The sequence below is a fragment of the Nomascus leucogenys genome, chromosome 2, assembly GCF_006542625.1.
Source record: "Nomascus leucogenys isolate Asia chromosome 2, Asia_NLE_v1, whole genome shotgun sequence".
Taxonomy (NCBI): Eukaryota; Metazoa; Chordata; class Mammalia; order Primates; family Hylobatidae; genus Nomascus; species Nomascus leucogenys.
Window position 1 is genome coordinate 39,280,211 of NC_044382.1, and position 20,003 is coordinate 39,300,213.

Sequence of the window (20,003 nt, forward strand, 5' to 3'; positions counted from 1 at the left end):
GAAATACTCTTTCTGTATTTCTAACAGTGTTGACTGAATTACAGGTAGGGAGTGGGGGATGCCTTAAAAGATTTTTTTTTTTTGAGGTTTCTATTGATTGGTGCTACTGATTGTATGTTTAAATGAAATTGGGCAAGGTTTGCACATTTGTACATAAAAAAGAGACATGTTGGTAAACATATGTAACTATTCAGCCTTTGAACCTGCCTTGAGACATTGGAGATACATTTCTTAATTTCAGAAAATAACTGTCTAAAGTAAACTGAAATAAGACTATGATGAAGACTTTGTTTTTAGTCAAGCACGAAGGTTTCTATTAAGAGTGTTTCAGAAGAGAATTCAGGAAATTTTTCAGACTACAAGTTAGAATATCACTACTGATGTGTGAACTGTTTCCAACATAAACTATTGCACTCAAGTGAAATAAGAATACTTTTTTGGCCAGATGCAGGGCTCACACCTATAATCCCAAACTTTTGGAGGCCAAGGTGAGAGGATCACTTGAGGCCAGGAATCTGAGACTAGTCTGGGCAATGTAGCAAGACCCCATCTCCAAAAAAAATTTTTTTTAAAGTAAAGAGCACCCTTTGTGTGTGTGTGTATGTGTGTGTGTGTGTTTGTGTGTGACGAAGTCTCACTCTGTTGCCCAGCCTGGAGTGCAGTGGCATGATCTCAGCTCACTGCAAACTCCCAGAGTGCTGGGATTACAGGCATGAGCCATTGCGCCCAGCCAGAACACATTTTTTATGAATGAGAGTGCTGACCAGTTGGAGAACATTTCCCCAACATGCCTGGGACTTGTGGTGACTGGGAACCCAAACTGAGGGGGGCTTCCTAACTTCTAGGACAGCTGGGATGACTCCACGACTGTTGATTGGGAGTTAACTCACTTCAGCAGTAGTTCTTAATTCCTGTGATTCCAATGTTGTTTCTGGCGATCAGGGAAAACCTGAAGGGCAAGCACTGTGGAGGACTTTCTAGGCCCAAGCACCTCTTCTTGGGCCCCTGCGAAGTTGTCCAGCTCGAGTCACCTCTAGGCTCTTTGTCACTGCTGCTGCGATCACTCTCAGCCATTGCAAAGACTGTGTCCTCATGTGCTGCTTCTTGTTGGTTGCAGCAATAGGAAATGCATTTGCAGTCCTGAGCAATCCTGATAAGAGACTTCGCTATGATGAATACGGAGATGAACAGGTGACTTTCACTGCCCCTCGAGCCAGACCTTATAATTATTACAGGGATTTTGAAGCTGACATCACTCCAGAAGAGCTGTTCAACGTCTTCTTTGGAGGACATTTTCCTACAGGTTAGTCTCCCCAAATTATCATTCTTAAACGTATTTCTTTATTTATGGCTCTCAGCAAGCTCCTGTTTGAAAATCTGAATAGAGGTACAATGGTATGATGGAAACAGCAAGGATCTGGAATCAGTTGAGCAGGAGTTTGAGGCAAGTCTCCAGCCTCCAGCTGTGCATAATTTTGACCAAATCATTTAGTCTCTCTGACCCTGTTTCCTCTCCTGAAAAATGGAGCTGTTAATAATACCTACTTCACAGGGTCACTGTAAGGATTAGATATTTTTAAGTGCCTTATAAATAAGTAACAAAATGCCTATTATTATTATTATAAAATGGCACTTACAAAGATAGAAGATAGGAAAGTACCCCCTAGCAAGTTGGAAGTTGGTATAATTCAGTGCCCAGGAAGTAAATTGAATTTTATGAGTTGCTATTAAAAGATACCAGTGACACAATATGGTATTGGGCACGAAAGCAGACGTGAACATGCCAGATGGGATTCATGGCCCAAATGCTCTCTCTCTTCTAGCCTTTCGGGGTTCTCTCTGACTAGTTGCAAAGGACTATTTGAATGAAGTCAGGAGAGCTCAGCACGCTTTAGCTCCAGCTGGTTCACTTGGCTTGCCTATTGTCTTATTTTTCTACTGGGTAAAATAGGCCAATACTCTATCCTTAACAAACCTAGCTGGGAACAAGGACCTTGAAAAAGGCAAGGAAGGGTCAGGCGCCGTGGCTCATGCCTGTAATCCCAGCACTTTGGGAGGCCAAGGTAGGTGGATCACTTGAGTTCAGGAGTTCGAGACCAGCCTGGCCAACATGGTGAAATCCCATCTCTACTAAAAATACAAAAGTTAGCCGGGCGTGGTGGCGGGTGCCTGTAATCCCAGCTACTGAGGAGGCTGAGGCAGGAGAATCGCTTGAACCCAGGAAGCAGAGGTTGCAGTGAGCTGAGATCACGCCATTGCACTCCAGCCTGGGTAACAGAGCGAAACTCCGTCTCCAAAGAAAAAGAAAAAGGCAGGGAAGGAGTGTTTGCCACATCCCATACCAAGTATTTCTTTTTCTTTCTTTTCCAGGAAATATTCATATGTTTTCAAATGTGACAGATGACACTCACTATTACCGTCGACGGCACCGACATGAGAGGACACAGACTCAGAAGGAGGAGGAAGAAGAGAAACCTCAGGTACCTAGGGAGGGAGGAGCGCTGCTGCCCATAAACAGTTGTACTTGGCCAACCTTGATGGTACATGGTCAAGTTTTAGAAGTTGAACTTGAGTTATGTTGCTTTAGGAAAGATGTGCTTTAGGAAAGCAAAAGCAATGGTGAGAAGAGCTAGAAAATTGGCCTAAATAGGCAGAATGGTATCCCCTCCCTCTGCCCATTCTTGGGTGGCTCTCCCAGGATCTCAGCAATCCTGTGGGGCTGACTTCATCAAGGCTTTTTTTTTTTTTTTCTTTGAGAGAGGGTCTCACTGTCACTCAGGCTGGAGTACAATAGTACAAACACAGCTCACTACAGCCTCGAACTCCAGGGCTCAACCAATCCTCCCACCTCAGCCTCTCATGTTGCTGGAACTATAGGTGCGTGCCACCATTCCCAGCTCATTTTTTGTGGAGATTAGTTCTCACCATGTTTCCCAGGCTGGTCACAAACTCCTGGGCTCAAGTGATCCTCCTGCCTTGGCCTCCCAAACTGCTAGGATTACAGGCATGAGCCACTGCTCCGGCTCCAAAATTTTCTTGGCTGCAGAAAATAGGAATCCTCTTCAAAATATTTAGAACTAAAGGGGGTTTAAGGTAAGGGATCAAAAGAGTCTCATGAAGCTCAAGGACAAGAAGCACAGCTGGGCCTCATGACAGACAGGAACAAGGAACTGGGATACTGTCAGGCTCCCAAGCAGCTGTGCTTTGCAGGACTCTTTGGGCCCAGATTGTCTCCAGTTTTCCTGCCACTCTTTGCCTCTGTTTTGTTTTCACCAAGCAGCTTTGCTTGTTCTACTTCCCCTTGCAAATAGCTAATCTGCAGTGCCTGAGAGTGTGTGTTCTTCCTTAAAGTGATGACCCAGAAGTGAAGGGTGATGAGTCTCAATCCCAAATTCCTAGGAGAGAAAACGTGATTATCTCTGCCAGAGTTAGATGTCCTCCGAGTCCAATCAGCTGTGGCCAAGCATAATGCTAACCTGGCTCCTAGAGCCCCACTCCTGTAAGAGGCACAGTCTGGGCGGGTTTACCTAGAGATGTTTGCTTCATTGGTCTTATTAATGGGGCTGCAGGGAGATTACTGGGTGTCAATCCAGGTTGTTGTTGGACCTCCTTCAGCCTGCTCAGCAGAGAGAGTAAAGATTATTTGGTATAGATTGAGTATCCCTTATCTGAAGTAAATTGGACCAGTAGTATTTCAGATTTCAGATTTTTTTTTTTTTGGATTTTGGAAATTTGCATTATACCATTATACACTTGACAATTCCTAATCTGAAAATCTGAGGCTGGGTGCTGTGGCTCACACCTGTAATCCTAACACTTTGGGAGACTGAGGCAGGAGAATTGCTTGAGCCTAGAAGTTTGAGATTAGCCTGGGCAACATGGCAAGACCTTGTCTCTACAAAAATTTAAAAATTAGCTGGACACGGTGGTGTGCACCTGTGGTCCCAGCTTCTCAGGAGGCTGAGGTGACAGAATCATCAGAACCCAGGAGGTCAAGGCTGCAGTGAGCCATGTTTGTGTCACTGTACTCTAGCCTGGGTGACAGAGCAAGACCATGTCTCGAAAAAAAAAAAAAATTGAAATCCAAAATGCTCCAATGAGCATTTCCTTTAAGTGTCATCCTGGTACTCAACAAGTTCTAGATTTTGGAGCATTTTCGATTTTGAATTTTCTGATTAGGATTGCCCAACCTGTACTTCTCAGCTGAAAGTACAGCCTTCCCAGAAAAGCCTGGGGCTTTGTGGATCCTCCTATGCGGTGCATTGATAATTTGTTATTTTCTTTGGGGCAACGATCTTATTTTCAATAAGCTTTATATTGATAAAGAACACTTACAGGCCAGGCGCAGTGGCTCACACCTGTAATCCCAGCACTTTGGGAGGCCAAGGTGGGCAGATCACGAGGTCAGGAGATCGAGACCATCCTGGCTGCGGTGAAACCCCATCTCTACTAAAAATACAAAAACTTAGCCGGGCGTGGTGGCGGGCGTCTGTAGTCCCAGCTACTTGGGAGGCTGAGGCAGGAGAATGGCGTGAACCCGTGAGGCGGAACTTGCAGTGAGCCGAGATCGCACCACTGCACTCCAGCCTGGGCAACAGAAAAAAAAAAAAAAGAACACTTACAGCAAGTTTTTTTTTTTCTTTTTCAGACTACGTATTCTGCATTTATTCAGCTACTTCCAGTTCTTGTGATTGTGATTATATCTGTCATTACTCAGCTGCTGGCTACTAATCCCCCATATAGTCTGTTCTATAAATCGTAAGTCTGTTATTTCTAAATCTTTCTCAGTAACAGTCTGGGGGTGAAAGACTTGAAGATTTTGCTGATACATTACTAACATTTCATTTCACCTTTTGCTGTAGAAAACACCGATTTGATGTTTAAAGGAACAGCTGGGTAGTCATGGTGCTGAGACTCAAAAATACTGAGGCAGTCTCCTGTGTGCCTCGGGAAATAGATTGTCTTGTCCTATAGTGACATCATCTGGTCAGCTGCAGAACAGCAGTAACTGGTTTTTGAAGGATCAGTAGAATTTAAGGTTTAAATGAACTCATTATCACACCATGGTAGAGTTAGAAAGACTCTGTTAAGCTGTTGATAGGATTGCTGGACCCTGTGGGTCTCAGAGCATAGTATTAATAATGGGGATCAAGTGATTATTTTCCATTTTTTTGTTTTTGTTGAAAATAGAGAAATTCCTTGTAATGCTTTTTGCATATAGATTATAAACTCTGATAGGATTTTTAAAAATTTATTCAATTAATTCTTTCAGTTGATTCAGTTCCTAAAGTTTGGTCCCCAGACCAGCCATCATCAGCATCACCAGGCAACATGTTAGAAAGGCAGATTCTAGGATCCCTCCATATCCATTGAATTAGAGGCTCTGGGGGTAGGACCAGAAGCCTGAGTTTTAACAAACCCTCCAGATGATTCTGATCCACACTGAAGTTTGAGAATCACTAGATTATCTTTTTTGTTAATAATGAATAATAAATTATTATTCATTATTATAATTTAGTGGGAAAAAACCTTTTAAAAGTAGAATTTATTAGACAATATATAACAGGAAGAGTCTTTGTCAGTGATCACTGTAGACTGAAGACCATCATTCCAGGTCACTCCAGGTCAGTATTTCCTTTTGTGTTTGTTTTTGTTTTTTGAGACAGAGTCTCACTCTGTCGCCTGGGCTGGAGTGCAGTGGTGCAATCTGGGCTCACTCCAACCTCCACTTCCCTGATTCAAGCAATTCGTGTGCCTCAGCCTCCTGAGTAGCTGGGGATTATAGGCGGCACGCACCACCACACCTGGCTAATTTTTATATTTTAGTAGAGACAGGGTTTCACTATGTTGGCCAAGCTGGTCTCAAACTCCTAACCTCAGGTGATCCGCCTACCTCGGCCTCCCAAAGTGCTGGGATTACAGGCATGAGCCATCGCGCCTGGCCAGTATTTTCCTTTTACAGAGAGCGAAGCTGAGGCTGAAAGAGAGGTTTTGTTGTTGTTGTTGTTGTTTTTGAAGCAGTCTTGCTCTGTCACCCAGGCTCCCAGGCTGAAGTGCAGTGGTGCAATCTTGGCTCACTGTAATCTCCTTCTCCCAGGTTCAAGCGATTCTCATGCCTCAGCCTCCTGAGTAGCTGGGATTATAAGCATGTGCCCAATTTTTGTATTTTTTAGTAGAGACTGGGTTTCACCATGTTGGCGGGGCTGGTCTCGAACGCCTGACCTCCACCTGTCTTGGCCTCCCAAAGTGCTGGGATTACAGTCATGAGCCACTGCGCCTAGCCTTCATAGGGAGGTTTTTGCCATCAGTCCACACTGGCCCGATTCCCTCTGTTTCCCAGCTTCTCATGTTTTTCCATATGGCACTTCAGCTTTCTTTCTTGTGAGGCCAGCGGGGTAAGCATGGACCTGCTCTGTAAGCTCCCCTAACCCCTTAGAATGAGGGTAGAGCAGTCATGGCCTCAGCTCTTACTCTAATTAGAGAGGATCAAAGGAGAGGGCCGGAAAAAGGCCAAATAAAATATAGCCCCTTCAATGTAGAATTTGTCCAGTTTGAAGAAAACCATTTCTGTCACATTGTTTAACTTGAGTTTGAGGTCCCTTCTACGTTTCCTTACAGTTAGAATTAGTCAGCTCAGTACTCTTGTTAATGTTGCTGAGCACCAGATACCTTTGGATGTCTTGGACCCACAGAGAGTTAGCTCTGAAGCATCATTGAAATCTTTTGTCTGAGTTTCTTGCAGTTCTCAGTTAGCAGCTATGTGCGAAGTACTTTTTATCATGTCCAAAATATTGCTTCTAGGTTGGTGTGAGCTATCTGTTTTTTTGTAAATAATTTGCTATATAACATACTCAGTTCATTCAACCAGCATTTATAGTAGCCTACTCTGTCAGGTACCATACTAGATCCTACACAACATAAAAATTGTTTGTTTTAAGCATTCAGCATTCTACTTTTAGCACAGAGAGCAGTATAAGAGAGGTGAGTCCTTTAAGAGAATAAACTATTTATGCTGAAGCTGAATTCATAGTATGAACTTGCTTACATAATACAATTATGATGATGTTATACTTACAATTTTGCTAGGGAAATAACAAGTGTTGGGTATATTAGAAAATGATATCTGCCTCTGCTCTATGAGCAGATGATAATGATGATATCTGTGAGGGCAGTGCTAAGAGTAATATTGCCAAATATTATGAGCTCACATGAGCCTCTCTCTCCTTGTTTCAGGACCTTGGGCTACACCATTTCTAGAGAAACTCAGAACCTGCAGGTGCCTTACTTTGTGGATAAAAACTTTGACAAGGCCTACAGAGGAGCTTCTCTGCATGACCTGGAGAAAACAATAGAGAAGGATTACATTGATTATATCCAGACTAGTTGTTGGAAGGAGAAACAACAAAGTAAGATGCTGTAAAAGGGGCATTAGCTGGTGGCTGTGGTTCCCAACAGGAGGCACCCCCAGCCTCCTGATCCTTCCTCTCTTCTTGTTTGAGGCTACGCATGTTTATGTGAACAGAGTTAGAGGACAAAGGCCATTCAGGATACTACAAAAAAGTAGGGGAAATTTATTGACAGGATACATGTGGCCAGGACTTGGAAATCTTGGAAATTTAGGCGGCGCTAGTCACCTGTCTGTATGTCTGTCTCTCTTTGAGTCTCTACCTCTCTCTGCCCATCTGCCCCCTCTCCTCTCCCCACCAGCTGCCTTCCTTTCTTTCTTCCAGCTTCCTTTTTTCATAACCTTGTTTGCCATGGTTTACAGTAGTTGCCACCCTGCTTATCACTCTCTCCAATTCCCCAGCCTCACCAGTCAGTGCCCCTTTCTGCAGCACACACCTCCGTAAGTTCTTGGTGCTCGCTGATTTGGCCCACAGTTTCCCAATTCCACACTCCCTAGAGGGAAATCTGATCGAGCCAGCCTAACTTTTTGAAACAGAACAAAGGTTTAGAGGTTTCTGGTATGGAATGAGGTGTCCCCTACCCTCACCTCCAGCCAGTTGTGGCCACACAGAACAAAAGTGACCCCCTGGGTCTGCCCCTTTGGGTGTGGCAGGCCTTCCCCCCCTGTTTCCCTCTCTGGAGACAGTGGGGATGACAGCGTCTGCCACTGGCTTACAGCTCCAGCAAGTGTTACTAGGAGTGTCTGCAGCAGGGGTAGCCCCGTCTCAGCCAACAGCTTCACCTTTGGTCCCACTTGAATTCTACACACACACACCGCGTTAGCGACTGTGTCTTCTAAAACTTGGTTTTGATTATTTTTATTTTCTTTTTTATTTTCAGGAGCTACCCTTTTAACTGAAGTTTTGGCTCATGTTTAAAAAGCAAATTCTGACTCATTTCTAAAGCCTTATTACTGAGTATCATTAAATACCTAATGGAGTCTGATAAAATTAGCTCTTCGGTCACAGTGCTGCTAAGCCCTCACTGACCATCACACACTCCCAACCCCGCCCTCAAGTTCAGCTCTCCTTCCTCTGTGTTCTTAAAGCACTTTGTTCAGCCTGCTAACATAGTACCGATCACACAGTGTTAGAGTTCCAGAGATATATGTCAGTCTCCCCTGCGAGACTGTGGGCTCTCTGGGAATAAGAACTTGGTCTTACTAATTTTGTGTCCCAGGCTCCTGGCACAGTCCTTGCTTCAGAACAGGTGCTCAACAAATGTCTTTTGAAGAGAGGATTCTCAGGAGTAGAAAACAATGAAAATGCTGAGGATTGTGAATAACAACAGCAGGGTTAGTGTCCTAGCTCACCCTTAGGGACCTGGTCTCTGCCCCCTATTTCCGTAGGGCAAAGTCCCACTGTTCTCTCAAGGTGCATTAGGAAGTTGGTAAGCAATGACTCTGGGATATAAGAGGAAATTAAACAGGAAGAGGAAATTCCAATTTATTGAAAAACACTGAGGGTTCAGGAAATACTCTACCCCATTGCTAAACTAGATTTTACAAGAATCAAAAATCAGGAAAGAATTCTAGAGCAGGATAAATGCCTCATACTAAAAGGCAGTATATAGGCCAGGCATGGTAGCTCATGCCTATAGTCCTAGCACTTTGGGAGGCCAAGGCAGGAGGATCATTTGAGTCCAGGAGTTTGAGACTGATCATTTGAGTCCAGGAGTTCCCAGGCTGCTGGGAACCCCATCTCTACAAAAAGTACAAAAATAAGCCAGGTGTGGCAGCACATGCCTGTGGTTTCAGCTACTCAGGAGGTCAAGCCTGGGAGATCGAGGCTGCAGTGAGCTGTGATCACTCCACTGCACTCCAGCCTGGGCCACAGAGCGAGATCCTGTCTCAATAAAAAGGCAGTATATACCTGGATCCAAATCAAGTGAAAGCCAGTGTATGTCCTGAAAATCCCCATTGTCTGGGTCCTGGGAGGGCTTTGACTTCGTTGCTTTCTGCAAGAACTGGATGAAAATCTGCATTTCATTTCACATTCTTCAAACACCCCCCTGCCCCACATCTTCCTCTGTGGCAGTAAGATGCTGGAATTATGCAAAGAGCTCATGGTAAGGATTGCACCAGAGGTGGTTTCTAAGCTTTTGTCTCCATCCCCATGAGGCCTAGTTCAGAGCTTCGGCACTCTCCAGGTATAAATAAAAATCCAGTGAGTGGCCAGGTGTGGTGGCTCATGCCTGTAATCCCAGCACTTTGGGAGGCCAAGGAGGGTGGATCACCTGAGGTCAGGAGTTCGAGACCAGCCTGGCCAACATGGTGAAACCCCGTCTTTACTAAAAATACAAAAATTAGCTGGGTGTGGTGGTGCACACCTATAATTCAAGCTACTTGGGAGGCTGAGGCTGGAGAATCTCTTGAACCCGGGAGGCGGAGGTTGCGGTCTGCTGAGATCGTGCCACTGCACTTCAGCCTGGGTGACAGAGTGAGACTCCATCTAAAAAAAAAAAAAAAAAAAAAAAAATCCAGCGAGTAAGCATGATGCGTTTACCCACAAGTTCCAAATGGCAGTTATCAGCACAAACCCCTTAAAAATCTATTTCTGGCATTTAAGTACAGCGGCTATGCAGAGCCTCCACACAACCCAAGTGCCATTTGAGAACAAGCAGCATCTGCCCTCCGAATCCAGCAGCAAGTGCAGCCAACAAGGTTAAATTTAGCACTTGGAGGTTGTAAAAATAAACCCACTTGAGAACAAAGTTCACTCTTGGCAAAATACCAAATGCAAACTGTTTTTAGCAAGGTTAGCCATTGACTTTTTAAATCTTTGTTTGGTTCATTTATTTTCTCTGCTCTTCCTTAGAATGCTTGATCTGGGTGAATTTTTTTTTTTTTTTTTTTTTTTTTTGACAGAGTCTCGCTCTCTTGCCCAGGCTGGAGTGCAGTCATGCAGTCTTGGCTCACTGCAACCTCCACCTCCTGGGTTCAAGCGATTCTCCTGCCTCAGCCTCCTGAGTAGTTGGGACTATGCATGCCATGCATGCCACCATGCCTGGCTAATTTTTGTAGTTTTTAGTAGAGACGGGGGTTTCAAGGATGTTGGTCAGGCTGGTCTTGAACTCCTGACCTCAGGTAATCTGCCCACCTCGGCCTCCCAAAGTGCTGGGATTACAGGCATGAGCCACCACACCCAGCCAATCTGGGTAAACTTTTATGAGTAATCCCTTACTATAAACATTAATTGTCCTGTTTACTTCTTCGCAGCTTCATCTAGATAGTAAACCTGATACCAGGGCGAGTGGCCACACCACTAGGCTGGGCTGGACGAAAGTAGCAGGCAGGAACTGCCTCTTGGCCTAGCTGAGCTGAGCTGAGCTCCTGGCCCGGACTGACAGAGGAGCACTTCTTTCTACACCATTGAGCAGGATAACCTAGTGGATAGAAGCTTAGGCTTTGAAACTGGGATAGACTCCACTTCCTCCCAGAGAGGTTGTGTGGGTTATGGAAGATGGTATGGGTGTAACTCTTAGCACAGTGTCTGGCACATAGAAAGTGCCTAATTTCTGGTGGAGTCCTGGCTTTACCTGGCTTTGCACTGTAGACTGGATGTAGCACCACCTCATGGGGCTGGATCATGAGGGCAGTTGGGATCTGTTGCGGTCTTTCAGCTGTCGAGACCAATCTGGGCTCTTTTGCAGAGAGCCTTAGGAGAGGTTCTGGGTCTTGCTTCTCTTGGCAATTTGCCTGAGTCAGTTTATCTTTAAGGCTCAATGCTCTGTCCATCTGTTACAGTGGCATTCAGAGGAAGGGGAACTTTCTGCTGAGAAGAAAAGGTATTCTCTGGAACCTGCCACTCCCCAAAATTTTTTTAAATTACTTAGAATTTATTGAATATTAACAGAATTTGTCAAAAGTAGCATATTCTTCAAGTTGGCCCTTTGTTCATTGAAGGATGAAAGGATTCACTGGCAGTTTGGAGAGAAGTTGCTCTAAGCTTGGTAGTGGAGATGTGGGACATGGTTCCTTGAAACACTGACCTTGAACAAGGTCATTGCTCTGGAGCAGGGGTCTCTGAGCTGGTTTCAGTGAACTTTATGAAAAGCAATGTGATATTTTGAGAAAAGCAGTTATCTTTCATCAGCTCGTTGAAGTGGCCTTCAATGTAGAAAATATAAGGAGTCACTAGCCCTTAATGTTTCCTGGAACAAGATTTCAGGGAATGAGGTATTTAGAAAAGCTGAGCAAATGAAAAACCTAAGGAAATCATTTCAAAGAAAAGCAAAACCACAGAATCCGTTTCAATACTGGTGTAACTGTGACTCCAGAGGACTAAAGGCATAGACTGACTTCACAGAGGCCTCCTGGGCGAGGTTACCCACGTGCCAAAGTAGCCTGAGATTGGAGTTAGTGCCGAGCCCTGGGCAGGATGCAGGAGCAGAGAGCTTTCATTTGGATATGGCCCATGATCCTCCATGACGCCCCATCACCTGCAAGGGTGACTGTGCCAAGGCAAGCCCTGGCTAGCAGGCGCTGCAGGCACCCTCACCGAGCAGGGAGGGCACATTGTTCTGGAGCCTGGGAGACCCACTGCTTGCCAAGCAACTGCTGGGCTAGAGCCCAGGCTGTGCAGCCTCCATTGTAGAGGGAGGGTTTTTATGCATATCCACCCCTCACTCTGGAATCCTGCACTTAATCTGCACTTTGGGCCTTACTTGGGGGTAAATAGCATCATTGTGAGCAGAAATGCCAGACAGTGTTTTGTGTTGATAGAAACGTATTCAGAAAGCAATGCCCATTGTTCCCCCTGGCTAAATAATAATTCCGTTTCCAGGCAGTTTGCTGATTAATCAGACAGGTGTCTTTCGTTCCACCAAGAAAAACAAAATCTGTCAGCAAGACGATTAAGAATAGATAGGCATATTTCAAAACAATTAAAATAGCATTTTTACAAGTCTGGTCCTTTAAACATTGAGTAGCTGCCTGCTGTTGGAGGCTTTCAGAAGCCACACACCACATCCAAGCATGCCATCCTGTTAATATGCAATACGTCTCTAAAGGTGCTTTTCAGGCATTCCTCCTTGAATATGTCTGAAACTTCACAAAAGAATAAAAAATAGAGGCAGCCAAACCACCGTTGAGTCGGGAAACACAGCAGAGATTATATTCTGGTTAAAAATAGAATGACCTTCTCCACCATAAAGAGAAAATGAAATTCATTTTGTCAAGGAGACAAAGGTCACCGGATCCAGATGATTCAACTTTTAGAAAGGCCTAGCTGCCTTTGGCCTTTGAGTTGGGGACCCTACGTGTGGTGAGGGAATGAAGAGCGCCAGTAGTGCCCTGGCCTTCTGTAGATGCACACCCGGCAGCAGTAGGCTCTGTGTGCCTTCGCACATGTGAGTTATGATGCAGCAATGCAGGAGAAGAATAAAGCAGCTGTCTATTTCAGATGACAGGAATAGGCCACTGGACTCCATTCTCTCCCAGCTGCTGTTGGAATCTTGTTTGTAGGAGGCTATAGGGCGGTCTCACTGCACATGCGCAGGTTTCCTAAGTCTGGTGCCAAATGTTTTCTTGGTAAGAACTAAGTCCAGTGCTTTTCTAAGAGAGCACAGATACTGTTGGACTGCAGGGTCACAGGTGCCCTTTAATCCTCCACACCTGGTCTAGTGCCTAAGACGTGTTTTGTGAATAAATGAGTAAATGTTTCTTGTATTTAATTGTAAGAAAAAGCTTGAAATGAAGTAAAAGGAGCTTTGACTCCAGAAACATTGAAATGAAACAAAGGAGTTCAGCTCTTGATGAACTGGTTACCTCTTTTATCTTTCAGAGTCAGAGCTGACAAATTTGGCAGGATTATACAGAGATGAACGATTGAAACAGAAAGCAGAGTCGCTGAAACTTGAAAACTGTGAGAAACTTTCCAAACTCATTGGCCTACGCAGAGGTGGCTGAGAGGATAATGGTCCTACACAGGGCTGGGGTTTTGCTACTTGTTCCTATTTACGTTCCTGATTCCATTTTATAATACAAAATTAGGTAATGATGAACACTTTACTATTTGCTAACTTCGTTGGTTGGGCAGTGTGGCAGGAACATGGGCACGAGAGCCAGATGTGTCTTCACAGGATCATTCCTGGGGAGTGGCTCCAGGGGCCAGGAGTAGTTCATCTAAGTTAAATTAACGGCAAGGCATTGGTCCGTCTCCCTGCTCCATGCCTACCCTGCCTATGTGAATGGAGTTCAGGGCATCCCAGAGCAGATCCATGTTTTCTTCCTTCTTCCCTTCTTCAGTGAAGTCTTAAGAACCAGGCATTCCTAGGCTTAGCCAAAGCTTAATATTAGTTATTTACACTGTCTGCCAAGAATTATACCTCTCCCTTCATTAGAGTCATCATCTCCACCAAGATTTAGCCTTTGGAACATGTTCCTGCCCAGCTTTCCATTTTCTAGGGGAATATGGAGAAATTTAAACTATTGTAGTCAACAGTTTTCTATTATTCCAATCTCTGCTCAGTTAGTAGCATTAGCAAACTGCCTGATTTGAGATTCCTTTATTTCCTTAACCCTCTCTCTTTTAGAGAGTCCAGAAATTAAAACTACTGAGCAGCATCTGGAGGCAGAGGCCGAGGTGAAGGTATAATGCAAGACCGAGCCTCATCTTCTCCACGAAGCCTCCCTACTCCATCATAGAACCCAGAGAATGTCCCTTCGGTCATTTCCCCTCAGTATCATCATTAGTGTCATTGCACTTGGGCTGAGTTCCTACATCCCACAGAGGCAGATGGCCAGACCCAGGAGGAGGCATTGCCAGCTCTCCAGGCTGTTTGCTCAAGCCTAGAGGTAGAGGACACAGATCCTCTCTCCTTGGATATGGGGGTCTAGCGTTGGCCCCAGCAGCCACTTTGTTTAACCCAGTATCCTACAGCTCGTGATTTGAGATGCTTTTTCATTCATTCAACATTTATTGAGTGCCTACTATAAAAGCAGGGGCTCTCACACATATTTTTTTACTTAAGCCTCTTCACAACTCGGAAGTAGATGTATTATCCCTGGTTCTATGAATGAGAACATTGGCCCAGAGAGGATGACCCAGGTCATACAGCTGGTAGTGGCACAGCAAGATGGTAGGCTGAGTGTCAAGTAGAAAGTGGGAGAGCATCCTCATGTCTCAGGTGATTCTAGCCAGACTGGCAAAGCAGAAACTTTCCCGAGGATGCCTCTGTCCTCCCCAACCCCATGACCCCTCATCCTTTCTGTGGCAATCCTGCATCCATTCAGGACAACATCCCTGCTGCTCTTTAGGAAGCAGGACCCTGTCTAACATAAATTCTGTACACAAAATAAGAGGTCCCTCACAGGCAGGCAGCCCTCCCACTGGTGACTAGGAAGAATTCAGTCACTGCCTGGGCTGTGTGGTTCTGGGCCTTCCTGTGGAGCTGAGCTGCTTGAATTATCATGACTCTGAACTTGGAAGGATCATTAAGTGACTGTAGCCTACACTCCATGCTTCCTTCATATTGGAAGAAAAGTTTCTGGTAGAGAGTCGGCCGGGCGCAGTGGCTCAAACCTGTAATCCCAGCACTTAGGGAGGCTGTGGCAGGTGGATCACCTAAGGTCAGGAGTTCAAGACCAGCCTGGCCAACACAGTGAAACCCCGTCTCTACTAATAACACAAAAATTAGCCAGGCGTGGTGGCACATGCCTGTAGTCCCAGCTACTCGGGAGGCTGAGGCACAAGAATCACTGCAACTTGCGAGGCGGAGGTTACAGTGAGCTGAGATCGCGCCACTGCACTCCATCCTGGGCAACAGAGTGAGACTCCGTCTCAAAAAAAAGAAAAAAAAGAGAGAGTCTACATTAAACAGATTCCAAAGTAAAGTTTCTTCATCCCAATGCATGGCCACGATTTACACAGACGTGCCTAGCATGGCTCATCAACATCTGAACAGTTGTTCCCTACCAGGCCTCTGCAGGCATTCCACAGAGTCAGGAGATGGGTTCACAGGTAAAGACTGGGGGCTTTAGTGGCTTGTAGGGGACAACTGCTCAGTTGTAGGGAGAGGGAGCATTTCTAGAGATAGCCAGATTTTGCTACCCAACTAGATCTGTCCTCCTGGTTTTGGGGGGCCCTTCTTGATCCCCTCTGAGTGACTGAGGGAGGTTACATTGTAAAATATGTCCATGAGCCAAACAGGCTTATGGAAAGTTCTTCTACACACAAAAAAATCAAAGCTCTCCTCTCCCCATCCCCAACCTCTGCTAGAAAATTGGCCATAATGAGACTGACTTGACAGGTTAAAAGACCCTGTCCTAGATGCCCAGGAATCAGGTAGTCACACATTTTATGGACTTGATGGCAGCGATGAGTAATCTGTGATGATACTAAATGGAGGCAATAATAACTAACTCCATTAAATGTCATGCTGATTGTCTGTTTTTATAGCACTGATGATACTGTTTTATTTATTGCCAATAGACCACAACATTCACATCTGTTTTTCCTCAAGGGAACTGTATTTGCTTTTAGTTGAAAGATTTATCTATTTGATACTATCCAGAATATTGTTGTTTTTTTTTGTTTGTTTGTTTTTTTTTTGAGACGGAGTCTCACTCTGTCGCCCAGGCTGGAGTGCAGTGGCGCGATCTCGGCTCACTGCAAGCTCCGCCTCCCGGGTTCACGCCATTCTCCTGCCTCAGCCTCTCCGAGTAGCTGGGACTACAGGCGCCTGCCACCACGCCCGGCTAATTTTTTTTGTATTTTTAGTAGAGACGGGGTTTCACTGTGGTCTCGATCTCCTGACCTCGTGATCCGCCCGCCTCGGCCTCCCAAAGTGCTGGGATTACAAGCGTGAGCCACCGCGCCCGGCCCAGAATATTGTTAAGCTATAATTTCCTGGGTTATATTTTAGATGGGTTGTCTGCACGGTGGTAAAATAAGCTTTTTCCTCTCACCTACATCCTTTGGAAGATCTCCTGATCATACATAACTAGGTAGGGCTTGTTCTTGCTGTTGGAGCTTGGCACCCAGCTCTAGACTGTTTCTTTGAGCATTACTGCAGATTGGAGACGTGTGTGATAGGAGCAGGGCTCAGAAACAGGGCTTGAGGCTCAAGCAGAAACTGAAGCTCTCATTCAAATGAAGGTGCTGTCTCTACCGCATGATCGGCAGTGAGGAAAGGAGGATGAAAATCCTTCTCATCACAAAGAGCTTGAAGGAATCCATGTCCCCAGATTAGCAACCCTAGAGTTCATCTGCGCAAGCCGGGAAATGTGTAAGCTTCCCTGATCAGCTCCAGGACTCACAGCACGGGAGCGGTGACCAGTAAGGAAATGCCACTGCTGTGCTTTCTGTTGGAAATTGCTAGAAAATACAGTGAACTGGCCGGGCACAGTGGCACATGCCTGTAATCCCAGCACTTTGAAAGGCTGAGGCAGGCAGATCATTTGAGGTCAGGAGTTCGAGACCAGCCTGGCCAACATGGTGAAACCCCGTCTCTACTAAAAACACAAAAATTAGGTGGGCATGGTAGCAGGTGTCTGTAATCCCAGCTCCTTGGGAGACTGAGGCAGAAGAACCGCTTGAGCCTGGGAGGCAGAGGTTGCAGTAAGCCGAGATCACGTCATTGCACTCTAGCCTGGGTGACAGGGCGAGACTCTGTCTCAAAAAAAAAAAAAAGAAAAGAAAAAAGAAAAAACAAAATACAGTGAACTCCAGATGCCACTGGAACATGGGTTCCAGCAGCCTGGCCAAGCTATGTGTCATTCTTTTTCCTCATCATACCCAGGACGGGCTTTGTGAGGAGGCACTGTGCAGTTCCATTGGCTTTCTGTTACAGCTGGCCACACCACACAAGCAAGTGCATCATCTGCATGCACTACTCCTCACAGGAGCTTGCACTTCATTCATATTTATTCTGCCCTCATTTAAGGTGTAAGCTAGTGTCCTAATATATTTATTTTTGGAAAGGGCCAAGTTACAAAACATCTTTTTGTTTGAGGCTGCACTGTTGATATGTCATGCAGTGACCACCAAGAAAGTATATACTTGGCCGGGCGCGGTGGCTCACGCTTGTAATCCCAGCACTTTGGGAGGCCGAGGCAGGCGGATCACGAGGTCAGGAGATCGAGACCACGGTGAAACCCCGTCTCTACTAAAAAAAAATACAAAAAAAAAAAAAAAAAAAAAAAAAAAAAAAGAAAGTATATACTCGTGTTAGATACTGATTACATCATTTACATCACGCTCAGTATTTGGAATTAAAGATGTGAATGTTCTGTGACCAGAGTAGGGATAACACAAATGGAATCAGCTGCTAGTGGACTAAGACTCTTGAAAAAATCTGGCCACCTCATCCACTACATCTGGATTGAGTGTATTGCAACAAAGAAAAACATTAAACAATTTTATATTAAAAGAATGGCTACTTTTCCTTGGTTCTTTTACCTTTGCCCATGGCATCCTTGGCCACTGCACATCGCCTCACTCCCTTGGAGCCACTTCTGACTAAAGAAGCTTTTGACACCTGCTCCAGTCTTCCCTCACCCATCAGTGGGATTATTTGCATTTAGAATAGTAGATAGCATTGCTGGCATCAGTTCCACATTTTCTATCAGATAACAGCAGTTGCAGTACCTCACAGCCAATATACAGATCAAAACTACACTTAGCATCAGAAATTCAGGTGTTATCCCAGTTCCTTGCTGGCTTTGGTCCTAGTGGCCCATATTTAGGAAAGTTTTGGTTTAAAAATATAGTAAATGATATTTACATGATCCTAACTGGTCATGATAGCTTTCATTTGAAAAAGAAAGTGAGATGAGATTCAATTCAGCAATGATTGAGAACTTACTCTGAGCCAGGTGGGCTGGGTTTTTGGAATGGGGGTCAGGGAACAGGTGAGGCCCAGCACCAAGACTCCTGGAGCTCACATCTAATGGGGAGGCCAGGCTTTCCACAGCGCTCCCCAGTGCAATGAATAGCTAAAGGGAGACCAAGGGGACCACAGACTGTATAACAAAGGGATTTAACCCAGTCTGAGGGGTCAGTGAAAGCAACTCTAAGGAAGAGAAATGTGAAATATAATCACCCTTCCTACAGAGATGAGTGGATTTTTATTGAGCGAAGGAGCATGGAAGCAAGACTTCCAGTGCTCCCATTTCCGTCACTAGCACTTCCACCCTTCCAAGTGCCAAAGTCAGCAACCCAAGCCAGGCACGGTTGTGCACACCTGTATCCCAGCTACCTCTGGAGGATGAGGCGAGAGGATCACTTGAGGCCAAGAGCTTGAGACCAGCCTGAGTGATAATAGCAAGACCCTGTCCCTAACAATAAAATTTAAAAGTTGGCCAGGCGCAGTGGCTCACACCAGTAATCCCGGCACTTTGGGAGGCTGAGGTGGGCTGATCACCTGAGGTCGGGAGTTCGAGACCAGCCTGACCAACATGGAGAAACCCCCATCTCTACTAAAAATACAAGAATTAGCCAGGCATGATGGCGGGTGTGTGTAATTCCAGCTACTCAGGAGGCTGAGGCAGAAGAATCGCTTGAACCTGGGAGGTGGAGGTTGCAGTGAGCCGAGATTGCGCCATTGCACTCTAACCTGGGCGACAGGGTAAGACTCTCTCTCAAAAAAAAAAAAAAAAAAAAATTAAAAAGTCAAAAACCCAGGAAACTTTGTGTGGTAGACTTAATTTGGCGTCCCCTAATATTTATGCCTTTGTGTGGTCCCTTTTCTAATCGGGGCTGGCCTTTGATCTTTAACCAACAGAATGTGGCAAAACTGGCAGCTTCCATTTTTGTACTTGGAGGGAAGCCAGCTACCATGTAAATTCAACTACCTGAGACCACTACACTAACCAAAGGAGAAGCCATGCAGAAGGGAACCCAGCAACCAAGCTGACAGCAAGAACTGAGGACCCAAACATATAATTCAAGTTGAGCCATTTGTGTTACCCCAGATGATGGGCAGAGCAGAAATGTACTGCCCCACCAAGTCCTGCTCAGACTGCAGAATTGTGAGCAAATAATAAAATGATTGCAGCCATTTTTTTGCAGGTGCAGTGGCTCATGCCTGTAATCCCAACACTTTAGGATGCTGAGGCAGATGGCTTGAGCCCAGGAGTTCAAGACCAGCCTGGGCAACGTGATGAAACCCTGTCTCTACCGAAAAATACAAAAATTAGCTGCACACCTACAGTTCCAGCTACTAGGAAGGTTAAGGTGGGAGGATTGCTTGAGGCCGGGAGGTGGAGGTTGCAGTGAGCTGGGATCGCACCACTGTGCTCCAGCCTGGGCGACGGTGTAAGACTCTGTCTTTTAAAAAAAAAAAAAAGTTGCTGTTTGAAGCCGTTACACTTTATGGTGGTTTTTAGCAATAGACAGCCAAAACACCTTTCCTTGTCCCCATATCCCCTCTCTCTGTTAAGTTCCATCAATTTTACCTCCAGAATATCCTAAACCTACTCTCATCTCTGACACTATCTGACTCTCAAACTACCATCCACTTTCACCGCAGTAGCCTTCTCAGTTAAAGTGGTCTCTGTGCACTTACACAGCCCCACTTCAATCTGTATACCTCACTGCAGCCAAAGAGATCTTTTC

At 45.3% G+C, this 20,003-nt stretch overlaps 1 protein-coding gene across 4 annotated transcripts in view; it reads left to right on the forward strand.

Moving 5' to 3' along the window:
• Positions 1-19,467, forward strand: part of DNAJC18 (DnaJ heat shock protein family (Hsp40) member C18) — a 31,589-nt gene extending 12,122 nt beyond the window's left edge. Inside the window, exons 4-9 of one of the 4 annotated variants that reach the window (XR_004033415.1) lie at positions 1,118-1,303; positions 2,371-2,480; positions 4,649-4,758; positions 7,234-7,406; positions 13,230-13,438; positions 19,171-19,467. Coding sequence is in view for 3 of the 4 variants with exons in the window: in XM_030828343.1 (XP_030684203.1) it covers positions 1,118-1,303; positions 2,371-2,480; positions 4,649-4,758; positions 7,234-7,406; positions 13,230-13,354 (704 nt within the window). In the remaining variant the exon portion in view is untranslated. Of the gene's footprint in view, positions 1-1,117; positions 1,304-2,370; positions 2,481-4,648; positions 4,759-7,233; positions 7,407-13,229; positions 15,848-19,170 lie in introns of those variants that run through there. The other 3 variants (XM_030828365.1, XM_030828356.1, XM_030828343.1) reach the window with 3 other exon arrangements.
• Positions 19,468-20,003: the final 536 nt, after the last annotated feature.